The following is a 14482-nucleotide window of genomic DNA, read 5'->3' on the forward strand; positions in this document are numbered from 1 at the left end:
ATCGTCCGACTGCCTCTCGTACTTCAGTCCCTGGAGGAAAACAGAGATCACCGTAGACGCCAGCCCAGTGGGCTTGGGAGCGATCCTGGCTCAGTACGACGACGAATCAGAACAGCGGCGGATCATCGCCTACGCCAGTCGGAGCCTCACAGACCCAGAAAAGAAATATTCCCAGCCTGAGAAAGAGAGCCTGGCCGTCGTGTGGGCATGCAAACACTTCCACATCTTCGTATATGGGAAACATTTCACACTCATTACTGACCACCAGGCGCTCGTCACGATCTATGGCAATCCCAAGTGCAAGATGTCCCCCAGGATTGAAAGGTGGGGCCTGCGACTACAGGAAAACACGTTCACAATTATTCACAAACCGGGGAAGGGGGAGAATCCAGCCGATTACATGTCCCGCCACCCCCGAGAATCCGCAGAGACGGCTCCATCCATCGCGGAAGAATACATCCACTTTGTGACCAGTCATGCTCGTCCACCAGCCATCCCCATGCACACCATCAGGGAAGCAACCAACCAAGACACCACCTTACAGACCGTACTGAAGCGCATACAATCCAACAGGTGGAGGTACCACCCACAGGAAGAAGAAGAGGATTCCGCCACCAAGAAAGAACTCCAAGTCTTCCGGCATGTCTCTGACGAACTCTCAGTAACCGATGATGGCCTCCTCCTGGGAGACCACAGATTAGTCATTCCGGCAACCCTGAGACAAGGAGTAATCGACCTAGCTCACGAAGGCCATCGAGGGGTCGTGTCCACCAAAAGAGCACTGAGAGAGCGTGTCTGGTTTCCGGCCCTCGACCAGATGGTCGAAGACACTTTGAAAGACTGTCACCCGTGTCAACTGACCAGCCACGGCAACCCGCCCGCACCCCTACAGATGACCCCGTTACCCGATGGGGTGTGGCAGGAAGTTGCCATGGACTTTTATGGACCCCTACAATCAGGGAAATACATAATTGTCATCATGGATGAGTACTCCAGATTCCCAGTGGCCCAGTTCGTATCATCCACTAGTGCCACCTGCACCCTCAAGGTACTTGGGGAAGTCTTCACGACCTGGGGCGTCCCCAAAGTCATCAAAACGGACAACGGGCCCCCATTTAACGGGCACGAATTCAACGACTTCGCGAAACAAATGGACTTCCAGCACCGCAAGATCACACCACTCTGGCCACAAGCCAACGGCACCGTAGAAAGGTTCATGTCCACCATCAAGAGAACCTTCCAGCAAGCCACGGCCGAGAGAAAAGACCTGCAGTCAGCACTGAACGAAGTCCTCTGCGCTTATATGACCACTCCACACTCCACGACAGGCCAGTGCCCTGCCACCCTCATGCTTGGGAGGACAATGAGAAACCGGATCCCAACATGGGACGGAGCACTGAAGAAGCCTCTCTCGGATCAGCAACTCAGAGACATGGTCGCAACTGATCAGAGCCGCAAAGAGAAGATGAAAGGATATGCTGACCACAAGCGGAGGGCCCGGTCACCCTCCCTCAAAGAAGGCGACAAAGTCCTTGTCAAGCAAGAACAGCGCCAAAAGACTGACTGTCGCTTCAAGGATGAGCCTCGCACAATTGTACAACAAAAGGGCACCATGGTGACCGCAGAATCAGAAAGTCGGCGAGTCACCCGCAATGCATCCCACTTCAAGAAATGCCTTCCTGAAGACCATGACTGCCTACCCACAGCCCCCACACCTGAGGGTCAAGACAACCCGGAGTCCGGTGCACCCAACACTGAACCCTCATTGGCACGAGAACCAGTAGCTGAGAACATTGTCACTGAACCCTCATTGGCACGAGAACCAGTAGCTGAGAACATTGTGTCCGCATCGGCAAGACCTCGACGTCATGTGCAGCCTCCGAAGAGACTGATCGTAGAAATGGACTAATTTCTATTCCTATTGTTATTTTGTTAAGAAAGGGGGAGATGTAACGGAGTCAGCAGTCCTGTAGCTGGGGTGGGCGGAGCTAGGTGGGCAGAGGGGAAGAGGTGGGGACAGGACAGGAAAGGGCCAGTTAGAGTAGGGACGGGGAACGACACAGACGTAAGAATAAAGAGTTAAATAAATCTACACGTGTCCGTGTGTATGATTGTAGTAGGACACTACACCCCTGAAGAGACCTTTTTTGGCCGCAGGAGCTTGCCATCACCCCGAGGCCAGCACATGTCGTTAAAAGTCTGGGCATTAAGATAGATGCCAACCTCTCCTTGACCAATCAAGTGTCCTCGTGGCTGGCACCTGCCTAGGTCTAATGGGACAGTTGCTGAAGTTGGCCCTCCTGCTTTCAGCTACCACTCAAAAAAATGATCGTATCTGCCACAATTGTGTCCTGATTGTACTAGGGCAATGCTTTGTACATTGGCCTCCCTGAAAAATTAATCAGCAAGTTGCAGGTGATCATGAACGATGCAGCCAGGCTAATTTTTAGGCTTCCTAGACATGTGCATGCCACCCCTTTCCTGAACAGGTTACATTGGCTCCCTGTCAAACAGAGAGCCAACTTTAAGGGCCTCTGTATTGCCCATAAAGCAATTTATGGCCAAGCCCAGGGCTATATCAAGGAGTGTCTGTTGAACTATGTTCCGGAACGCACATTGCGATCATCCACAGCAGGCTTTTTGGCCCTTCCAAGAGTTAAATTGGCATCGAAAGCGGACCGAGCATTTTTGGTTTCAATCCCTCGAATCTGGAATGAATTACCAGAGACCCTTCGGAAGGACTCTGCTCTTCTTTCCTTTAGGAAAAGTCTTAAGACCTATTTGTTTAGGGAAGCCCTGGTTACAGTATAATTTGCTGGTCTGCATGTTCCTGGGATTCCGGTGGCTATCTGAGATTTCTCTACAAGCGCTATGAGACCTGCAGGTGATTATGCTCTATATAAGTTACAATTAAAATAACATAAAATATGGTTACCTTTGATCTGGAGTATTACCTATAGAGTTGAGATTTGTATACAATATTGGTATGTCTTCCTACTCGAAAATGGCGCCCACGGAAAAGATATACAGAGTGTAGGTTTTCATACATGTTTACCCACTCTAAGATGGCACCCACGGAAGAGGGTCAGGTGACTGGAGTACATCGGAAGAGAAAGGGAGTGTTGTAATGTTCACGCACAAGTGAGAGGTTTAAATAGATGCACAGGTAGAAGAACAGGTGAGCGTGAAGTTTGAGGCCAGATGCCAGAAACGTATCGGTAAGTGGGTGAATAGATTGTATGAATGGCGATGGGTTAAAGGAAAGGGCAAGGTTCTGCTAAGTGCAGCGGTAGCAAATGCTTTGAATACAGGAAGCGCTCCCGCTGCGAAGTGCCAGTACTCTTCACTACAGGAAGGAACTCCCACTATGAAGTGCCAGTACTGTTCATTACAGGAAGCGCTCCCGCTGCGAAGTGCCAGTACTGTGCACTACAGGAAGGAACTTCCACTATGAAGTGCCAGTACTGTTCATTACAGGAAGCGCTCCCGCTGCTAAGTGCCAGTACTGTTCACTACAGGAAGGAACTCCCACTATGAAGTGCCAGTACTGTTCATCACAGGAAGCGCTACCGCTGCGAAGTGCCAGTACTGTGCACTACAGGAAGGAACTCCCACTACGAAGTGCCAGTACTGTTCATTACAGGAAGCGCTCCCGCTGCGAAGTGCCAGTACTGTTCACTTCAGGAAGGAACTCCCACTATGAAGTACCAGTACTGTTCATTACAGGAAGCGCTCCCGCTGTGAATAGCCAGTACTGTTTATTAAAGTAAGGAACTCCTGCTGTGAAGTGCGAGTACTATTCATTACAGGAAGCGCTCCCGCTGCGAAGTGCCAGTACTGTGCACTACAGGAAGGAACTCCCACTACGAAGTGCCAGTACTGTTCATTACAGGAAGCGCTCCCGCTGCGAAGTGCCAGTACTGTTCACTTCAGGAAGGAACTCCCACTATGAAGTACCAGTACTGTTCATTACAGGAAGCGCTCCCGCTGTGAATAGCCAGTACTGTTTATTAAAGTAAGGAACTCCTGCTGTGAAGTGCGAGTACTATTCATTACAGGAAGCGCTCCCGCTGCGAAGTGCCAGTACTGTTCACTACAGGAAGGAACTCCAACTATGAAGTGCCAGTACTGTACATTACAGGAAGCGCTCCCGCTGTTAGGTACCAATACTGTTCATTACAAGAAGGAACTCCCACTGTGAAGTGCCAGTACTGTTCATTACAGGAAGCACTCCCGCTGTGACGTGCCGGTACTGTCCATCATAGGAAGGAACTCCTACTGTGAAGTGCCGGTAATGTACATTACAGGACGCACTCCTATGCAAATTACTGGTACTGTTCAATAAAGTAAGACATTGCCACTATGAAGTGCAGATAATGTTTATTAACAGAAGGCACTCCCAATGTAAAGTGGGGGTACTGTTTATTAAAAGAAGAGATTCGGATTGTAAAGTGCTGGTACTGTTCATCGAGGCAGGCATTCTCACTATGAAGTGCTGTACTCGTAAAGTAAAGCATGCTTACTGAGAAGTACTGTTAGTGTCTATTAAAATAAAGTATTTCCACTATGAAGAACCGATACAATTAAAGCCATTCCCACTGTAAAGTGCTGTTACTTCTCATGAAAGGAAGATATTCCCATTGTAGTGTATTGGTACTATTAAAGCGAGTCATTTACACTAAAAAGTGCTGGCACTGCCTACAAAAGGAAGAACTTCCCATTGAGAAGTGCCGGTGCTATTAAAGTAAGTCATCCCCACTGTAAATTGCTGGTACTGCTTAGTAAAGGATGATATTCCCACTGTGTATTCGGGAGCGCTTCCTGTAAGGAACAGTACTGGCACTTCGTAGTGGGAGTTCCTTCCTGTAGTGAACAGTACTGGCACTTCGCAGCGGGAGCGCTTCCTGTAATGAACAGTACTGGCACTTTATAGTGGGAGTTCCTTCCTGTAGTGAAGAGTACTGGCACTTTGCAGCGGGAGCGCTTCCTGTATTCAACAGTACTGGCACTTCATAGTGGGAGTTCCTTCCTGTAGTGAACAGTACTGGCACTTCGCAGCGGGAGCGCTACCCGTAAGGAACAGTACTGGCACTTCATAGTGGGAGTTCCTTCCTGTAGTGAACAGTACTGGCACTTCGCAGCGGGAGCGCTTCCTGTAATGAACAGTACTGGCACTTTATAGTGGGAGTTCCTTCCTGTAGTGAAGAGGACTGGCACTTTGCAGCGGGAGCGCTTCCTGTATTCAACAGTACTGGCACTTCATAGTGGGAGTTCCTTCCTGTAGTGAACAGTACTGGCACTTCGCAGCGGGAGCGCTACCCGTAAGGAACAGTACTGGCACTTCATAGTGGGAGTTCCTTCCTGTAGTGAACAGTACTGGCCCTTCACAGCGGGAGTGCTACCCGTAAGGAACAGTACTGGCACTTCATAGTGGGAGTTCCTTCCTGTAGTGAACAGTACTGGCACTTCGCAGCGGGAGCGCTTCCTGTAATGAACAGTACTGGCACTTTATAGTGGGAGTTCCTTCCTGTAGTGAAGAGTACTGGCACTTTGCAGCGGGAGCGCTTCCTGTATTCAACAGTACTGGCACTTCATAGTGGGAGTTCCTTCCTGTAGTGAACAGTACTGGCACTTCGCAGCGGGAGCGCTACCCGTAAGGAACAGTACTGGCACTTCATAGTGGGAGTTCCTTCCTGTAGTGAACAGTACTGGCACTTCGCAGCGGGAGCGCTTCCTGTAATGAACAGTACTGGCACTTTATAGTGGGAGTTCCTTCCTGTAGTGAAGAGTACTGGCACTTTGCAGCGGGAGCGCTTCCTGTATTCAACAGTACTGGCACTTCATAGTGGGAGTTCCTTCCTGTAGTGAACAGTACTGGCACTTCGCAGCGGGAGCCCTACCCGTAAGGAACAGTACTGGCACTTCATAGTGGGAGTTCCTTCCTGTAGTGAACAGTACTGGCACTTCGCAGCGGGAGCGCTACCCGTAAGGAACAGTACTGGCACTTCATAGTGGGAGTTCCTTCCTGTAGTGAACAGTACTGGCACTTCGCAACGGGAGCGCTTCCTGTAATGAACAGTACTGGCACTTTATAGTGGGAGTTCCTTCCTGTAGTGAAGAGTACTGGCACTTTGCAGCGGGAGCGCTTCCTGTAATGAACAGTACTGGCACTTCATAGTGGGAGTTCCTTCCTGTAGTGAACAGTACTGGCACTTCGCAGCGGGAGCGCTACCCGTAAGGAACAGTACTGGCACTTCATAGTGGGAGTTCCTTCCTGTAGTGAACAGTACTGGCACTTCGCAGCGGGAGCGCTACCCGTAAGGAACAGTACTGGCACTTCATAGTGGGAGTTCCTTCCTGTAGTGAACAGTACTGGCACTTCGCAGAGGGAGCGCTTCCTGTAATGAACAGTACTGGCACTTTATAGTGGGAGTTCCTTCCTGTAGTGAAGAGTACTGGCACTTTGCAGCGGGAGCGCTTCCTGTAATGAACAGTACTGGCACTTCATAGTGGGAGTTCCTTCCTGTAGTGAACAGTACTGGCACTTCGCAGCGGGAGCGCTACCCGTAAGGAACAGTACTGGCACTTCATAGTGGGAGTTCCTTCGTTTAGTGAACAGTACTGGCACTTCGCAGCGGGAGCGCTACCCGTAAGGAACAGTACTGGCACTTCATAGTGGGAGTTCCTTCCTGTAGTGAACAGTACTGGCACTTCGCAGCGGGAGCGCTTCCTGTAATGAACAGTACTGGCACTTCATAGTGGGAGTTCCTTCCTGTAGTGAACAGTACTGGCACTTCGCAGCGGGAGCGCTTCCTGTAATGAACAGTACTGGCACTTCATAGTGGGAGTTCCTTCCTGTAGTGAGCAGTACTGGCAGTTCATAAGACCCTCCTTTAAAGAGTAATACCAGCACTTATTGCTGCCAGTGTCCTGTACTGGGCAAAGCTATCACTGTCTTAAGGGAGAGGGGCTTCTGAGCAGGCCCGCTAAGAAAAGGGGCGGCAAACACACAGAGTGAGAGAAAGGTCCTAGCTCGGCAAAGCAGGTTTTTGGGATAGTTTGAAGGTTGTGGCGGTGGGTGGATGGGGAGGAGAGAAGTAGGTATGGCTGTGCACGGGAATGTGAAAATTACTTGGGAGGACACCTGATGATTTGGACTCGGGAGAAGGTCCCTGCGGCGGCATTCTTACAATCTTACAAGACCAGCCATATCTATTTGCAAGTCAAATCACAGACTGCGCTAATACGGAGGTGCGGACATTTGTGAGCGATCCGTCATTTGATACTAATAAAGATTCCGTTTCCTCTCTTTCTAGTCTGTCCTCTTTCAAATTCACAATAAATGCACCCAGCACGAGACAAAAAAAGCTAAATGTTTGTGGTTTACGACTGAGCGTGCCTTGACACTGATGTGTGTGTTTGTGGTCTCGTGGTGTTGAGGATGAGTGAGTTAACGTCCGAGTGAGTCCTGTGCTAATTGCTAATGAGTGAGTATCCACGCGCAGAAGGAAGAGTGACGGGATGCCAACATGATGGATGGTCTGAGTACCTAAACTCACGAATGAACGTAGAGGTTGTATTCGTTATTGGCTGGCAATGCTTAGACCGGGTATTTTATTCAGCGCTCTGTGGAAACTCCTCAGAGTTGGGTGGCCGTAGTTTCTGTCATCTTTCTGAATGAAGAAAAGTATTAGTTACTACTTCAAGGCCGGCCCAGCCCTAATGGGGACGGAGGTCGTTTGTTTACATGTTTCTGCCACTGAAAGAGGAGACTTTAGTTCAAGGTGCATGAGGTATAGCAGAGGCCTGTGAAGAACGTGATGACGCAGTTATCCTGATTAACGTCACATGGGTCACTAGGAGAGACTCACATCAGGTCATGGGTGTGACCACATAAGCAGCACAGCTGCTGAATGTATAGAACTGGAGGGGGAACCCACAGACACAGAAGAACGGGCAGAGAAAAGAACCGCTGTATGCCCTGTGTGGCATCTTTGCCATGCATTCTCCCATTACTGTTGTGCCTTCTGCTGCTCGGCCAGTGTGAGTGCGGTGTAATTAGGATGCTGATGAGTGAGTGTCAGCTGGAGTGTGTGGGCTGAGCAGCAAGAATGCTGCCCCCCCCCCCCGGGGCTTCCTTCATATCTCCTTGACCTGTACCTTGAGACTCCCAGCTTGTGTATACACCTCATCTTGTTATCACCTTACTACTGGCTGCCCTGCACCTTCATATACCACTCCCTGCCTCTGAAAAGTGTTCCTCTAGCTACCTTGGTTGGGAGCTCTTAAAGCAGGTTTAATGTTGCCTCTTACAAGTGGGTCTTTATTTGTGTGTATAGAAGAAGGTGCAGGATGTGGGACAACACTGCCTTTGCTTGTCATCTCTCTCACGTGGAAGATGCCCACAAATGTACCACATCCCACCCTGGGGGGAGCGGACCGATGTTCTTTGTCTTAAATAGGTGCCATTCATTAGAGCTGCCAACTAGGGGACAAGTTGCTGCCCCAAAGCATCTCCCCAGCCTCTTTCACTTGCTCTGAATATCATGCTAAGTAAAAGGGAAGCCACCAAAACTCTGTCAAACCCAGTAGGCCTGGGAACCCAAATCAGCATGGAAGCCCTTGCTCCTTATGCTCTTTTTTTACCATTGTATTGTATTGTAATTGCATTTGTATCGCGCTTACTACCCCTTCTGAGGCGTCAAAGTGCTTTTTGACGAGTAGCACGCTTCTCCGGGACCCATAGAGGATTAGTGTTGAATTAGTATAGTGAAACATGCAAGTAAATTTTAAGTGGCAGACGATTAAAGCTGTCTCCAGCAAGACCTACAAATCAAGCAGGATCACTGAATGTTGGGTTTTGCAGGACCAGAGCTGCTGCCAGGAGAAGCAGAGGATGAAGTGACGTGCTATGTTCCATCCATCACCAGGCGAACTCAGCTGCAGCTAAGAACATTGCCAGAGACCCATCGATGCAACCAAAAGACAGAAGAGGTGACAATCACTTCATTGACCAGTATAACTGTATGCATCTGAAACTGACCTCCAGCTGTCAATGCCCGCCTTTCTGTACAATCTTCTCTTTCTTTTGAGATTACAATTAAAAAAGAAACAATAGTTACATTACATGTACCGCACTGTAGGTCTGCTGTTAGCCTATTTTTTTAGAAGAATGCCACATGGATTCGTGTACCGCAGAAAGAGATTTTTATTTGTGAGGAACTATATCTCTAAATTGTCTCTTTTACTTTAAAAATATTTTCATTGCATGAGTAAACCATTTGTAGCAGGACAATACAACTTTGACAGTTTAATGAATCAGATACAAATTTATATCTACAAATGGCAATCCGGTTCTATTTTCAGTTTCATATTTTAGCCCTAAATTCTTGCAAAAATAGGTTTAGTTCATTTTCTCTACTGTTCAATCAAGCCTATTCCTCATTAATATTTAAATACACTCTTTTAATTGAAGGCCAGAATTAGACTTTGGCGAAGAGGGTACTCAGTCACAACAGCGGCAACGTTCTCTCTCTTCAAGGCGAAATTCAACTTGACTCTTTTAGAGTCGAACAAAACCCCGGCATGTAGATTGCGGAGACTATTCGATCTGCGCTTCCTACGTACACCACCCGACAGCCCGACATAGTAAGGGCAGTCAGAGGCTTGGCCATGTGTTCACCCAGCCTATTTTCCTTATCTGTGTCCAGCAGATAAAAAATGGCGGCAATATGCAATGAAAACTGCAGAAGGATCCAATTCCATGGGAGGAATCTCCCATTGCCAGGGAGGTCATTTTTTTGTATTTTCAAATTGATAATACAACTTTGGGATTTCCTTTTTAAAGTAAAAAAAATGTTTGATGACTCTGTCATGTTGATGGGGGCGTCCAATAAAACTTTCAATGTATTTACAGCTACCGGCGTGACGGCAGTTGCTTTAAATGCAAGTGAAGTCCACTGGGCCAGCGATCAGCTCTGTGTTTGGCGGATGGATACTCCCTCAGGGTGACGGAGTACTATATTCCCTCACCTCGGCACAGAAAGTTCCCGTCCACCGAACTATAAATCGGGCCTTGAGTTTGGTCACTCCTTTGTAGTATTTAAACAACATTAAGGATTCTATGGCACACTACTGGCAGGAATAATTAAATAACCATTCTGGCCTTGATCAGTTGTAATTCGTCTCTTGATGAAGAGCTTAATAAGGCAAGATCAAACACGTTCTATTATTTGGTGATTCAGAGTTATGTATGAAAGTATTTCCACTTGTCCATGCACACAATCTACCTACTCCTTCGTATTTGTCCTAATTATTGCCATGTCGCTTCATTGGGCGCTGCCCAGAATAAAACAATGCTAAGCTTTGTCTTTGTTCAAACCCTTCCAGACCTGCTGGATACCTCTCAGTGTTCGAACATAGATCAACATAGAAAGTTCGATTTTGATCCGTCTTGAAGACATACTTATTTAGATGTTTAAGGTTCACTCGAAAAATGCGCTGGTGTAGTTTACATTTCCGTCTCTTCTAATTATTGCTGGTAGACCTGGACAACACTATGTGGATATTTATAAAATTCCATGCTCCCGCCATCCTTCAAGAAAGAAGGAAAGAAAAAGGGAAGTGAAGAAAGAAGAAAAAACTTACAGGGTTGCAAAGATTGCACACCCATGTGAGCTTACAGTTATAGCTCATGGGGTGAAAAAGCAGCAGTCAGATGAGCAGAAGGCACCTCAAAAGGAATTTGAACCAGCATTGGCAGGAGATATAAAATGATAAAGCTGGAATGTGCCCTGTGCTCACATCTGGTCGAAAGCATCCTGCTATCACACCAGGCTGTCCAAACAAAGGCAACCCTAAACAATTACAGTAAAAGCAAATCCAGTCACTCAAGAGTAAAGTTAACCAATGGCTGAAGTTGGCTGACCCAATGCTGTATATTGTAGTGGGTGGAAGCAAAATGTGAAGGGTCCTACAAGGAAATATATTAAACATTTTAATCTAGTAAAATCAATAGGTCTTGGCTAATGCCAGAACTAAAAATGTAGTACTTTATAGCCCCGCCAACAAAATATCAGATGAGTCCAAAATGTCCTTTTGCATGAAATAGATTTACACATTGATCTTCTAAACTCAAGAGTAAATTTGACCCTGGATCCATCATTAAATTAATAATTATCCAATTCACTCTTAAAAACTAACAACTATTTGCTCAGCTTAATCATTATTACTTTTTATTTATCAGCATTGAGCCTGTTTATGACAGAAGCACAGACCCACTCTTCCCGCTGCTTTCTACCCTTCTAGGAGGACTGATGCCCAGAGTTCATATGTGCCACTGGCCCACTCATCTGAACTCCCAATGTCCTGATGACTCTGATAATCTCAAGTTCATTCTGCGCCATCCATCCTAAGAGCATGTTCTTTTTGTGCCCTATATGAATTTCTACATATGCACATCTATTGCTTTCCAGAATCAGTCTTTCATCTGTTTATTAAATTATGCAACATTAAATAAGATTATATTGACACCTGTTATTAGTTATGATTAAAATGGCAACGGCTGTGGTATGTAGCCCTGTACTTGTAAAGAACAGGTTGAAAGACACCAACTATTTGGCTCAGTAGAATGAAAAAATAATGAGAGTTTGCAATCCATAATGGGATTCCATCTAAAAGTATAAAGAAAACATAATGGATACACAGACACTCACTCAACACACTGGGCCCTGAGGAGCACTACAGACTCTGGGACGCTGCCTCCTTTCTTTTACCTGCCCTAAAATTGATTTCTGTTAGACATGGTCAATTGTTATATAAATATTTCGTTTTATCGCACTTTGAGAATGTCAATTAAACATGAAAAAAAATACTGGATACATAGGGCCAATGTTTTTTTTAATATAAATGTAACTACTGTCTCCTAATCGTGGTATGTTGCATTTACTATATTACCCCTAAGATCTTTAGCTTTTTCACAGAACAATGTTAGTTTTTCAGTGCTAGATTCTGTCCAACACAAGCTTTGTTTTTTGAAGCCAGCTCCATTAGTTTTGTCCATTTCATTACTTCCTTGTGTTTTCCAAAACCTATGGGAACTAACAACAGTGCAAGCTATGTGTGAATGGGAAAGACATACAACAGAAATGTCTTTTCCCAGGTGGCTTGGAGGCAAGTATTTTGGGAAAATGTCTCTTTCCTATCAACAAATGTACGCCAGTTCAACATTCTGTAATCTGAATGAATTACAGATTTATAATTTCTAATAAAAATGTAGGAACAGTGTATTTGCTCTGTATTGTTAAATACATCTAATTCAGGATCCTCTACTAAACATGAGGAACCATTTGACACATAAATAAATGTGGAAATCAACTGGTTACAATTTAATTATTTTCACCACAGAGCACAAAATAAACATGAGTAACTTTTGGTAAGATTATTAAAAAAATACATTACTAAATAAAGAAAGCAATATCATAAAATACCACTAACTGAAATCCATTTCTGATCTTTCAACATGTAAAAATATTTGAACTTTTATTAATCAATGAAAGTTTTGCAAAGTTAAGCATAGGGTATCTAGATATTGAAACAGAACCTGCTGTGTGCGCTACATCAATATCACGTAATTTCAGCGCGCTTTTAAAAGTGGCTACTTTAGATAGCACTTATGTGGACACATAAGTTACAAGATTCTGTTTTCTCAACTTCCCAACACCAATTCTGGTAGCCTGGAGATAATTGAACAAATCAAAACTATAAGAAATTGGATTATTATTTGGGGAGGGGTGACTGCCCTTTTCAGGGAATAATTTCAGGTCACACTCAGCAATAACAACCCCAGTCATAATGAGTAAAACAGAGTAACGTTAATAAACAAAATAACCCGAAGTGAAAAAATTAAATGCAGGTAACTGAAGGTATTGGCTTTGCAGTTTTAATAAATTTAGTGCCTAAATGTGCATAGCACCAACGGTAGACTATTGTCGCAGTAAATGTAATGTGAACTGTGAACTATGTAACCCACATTTCCTTTCATGTTTGCATCTGAGATTGCTACTATAGTCTGCTGAGGTCGACCCTGATATTCACTGGTGAATGTCAGAGTATTGATCCGAGGTCCTGAAAATGTCCTGGCCTTGACGGGGAATCCAGAGGGCGCACAGTATGTGGAGGTCAAGTCCTTTCCATCCAAGATGTTAATACAAAACTACCCATGGTACGGGCGATGGAAAAATTGACAAGGGAGATCAGGGATCTGTGAGGTGAATATGATATGGCGTTGCGCTCCTTAGGATCCTTCTGGATGGGAAGAAGGGTTGGTGTTTAGTTGTTTAAAATCATTAAGATCATTATGGCTTAATGATTAACCCAATGGGTCGTTCCATACAGTGACTGGCATTTAAAAAGCAAAAGACGATGTGATGAACGCTATGATAGGAGGTAGACTGTGCAAAGAGCTGTTACTTTAACTCACCCGAAGGAACGGGGTAGGTGGCGAGGTACGTTGGGAAGGAGAGTGGAGATCCTTGTACTGACACTGAAAAAGTTATGGAAAAGTTTACATTTTGTCCTATTGTCAAAGGGGTTTAAGCCTGATACATCAGTATCCTGTGCTTATGTGCCCTACCCTCTCCCTGCATTCCACTATAAATTCCCAATATAGAGGGTTCTACCAGCTCAATTATGAAAAGAATCCTTAATGGAATTGTATTCTCTTTATGAATATTACTTTGGAGGATTCTCCTCAAGATCCAGCACTTCTGTTGTACTTGTAGTGTTTAGGTCGAGCCCGGACAGCGAATGCGCTGCTCTGCGAGACATGTTTTTGAGTATGGATGTGTAGCTCCACCCACTCTGGCCATATTTTTCATTGGCTTGTGTCATTGTCCTTTGTAAATTCTGGCTCTTGATACGTTAATAATTCCAAGCAGCTGGCAACGATGGCAGCGTCTTCTTTGAAATGAAACTGGTCTCGCATTTCCAGGAGTTTGCGCTATTGGCATTGTAAATGACAATCCCTTTTATTTATATGTTGATTATCAAACCAGATAAATAAATGGCATTGTCATTAACAATGCCAATAGCTTAAACTCTCACAAATGCCATACCTGATGCATTGCAAGTGTTCGTTTTCTTTACCACCCAGTTCAAAATCAGACCTTTTGTTTGACCATCGCAATAAACTATAAACACTTGACATGCTGATGTAGTCTGAAGACCTATTACCCTTTTCCTTTCACTGAGTTCCTCAGTATTCATGTGGAGCCAGTAGAAGCGTTCCCTGGTAACAAACACATTACAGTGCGTCAGAACACAGAAGACATTCTACATTATTTCGGTCTCAGCTGCACACCACACACATCTCCACCTTCAGCTGTCTGTAGGTGCAACGCAAAGTTTAGCATGTCAAGTGTAGGAAGGTGGCTACCTGACTATGGTTACCCCAGATTTTTTGCCCTGTGTTTAGCTGGTTTTC

The 14482-nt window shown here is 45.5% G+C and overlaps 1 protein-coding gene across 2 annotated transcripts in view; it reads left to right on the forward strand.

The window, feature by feature from the left end:
- Positions 1 to 14482, forward strand: part of IFTAP (intraflagellar transport associated protein) — a 250190-nt gene that overhangs the window by 176383 nt on the left and 59325 nt on the right. For both annotated transcript variants that reach the window (XM_086959605.1, XM_086959606.1), the window contains one exon: positions 8867 to 8994. In XM_086959605.1, the coding sequence (XP_086815731.1) occupies positions 8867 to 8994 (128 nt within the window). The remainder of the gene's footprint in view (positions 1 to 8866; positions 8995 to 14482) is intronic.

This window comes from Lissotriton vulgaris, chromosome 2_2, assembly GCF_964263255.1.
Source record: "Lissotriton vulgaris chromosome 2_2, aLisVul1.2, whole genome shotgun sequence".
NCBI classification, from domain to species: Eukaryota; Metazoa; Chordata; class Amphibia; order Caudata; family Salamandridae; genus Lissotriton; species Lissotriton vulgaris.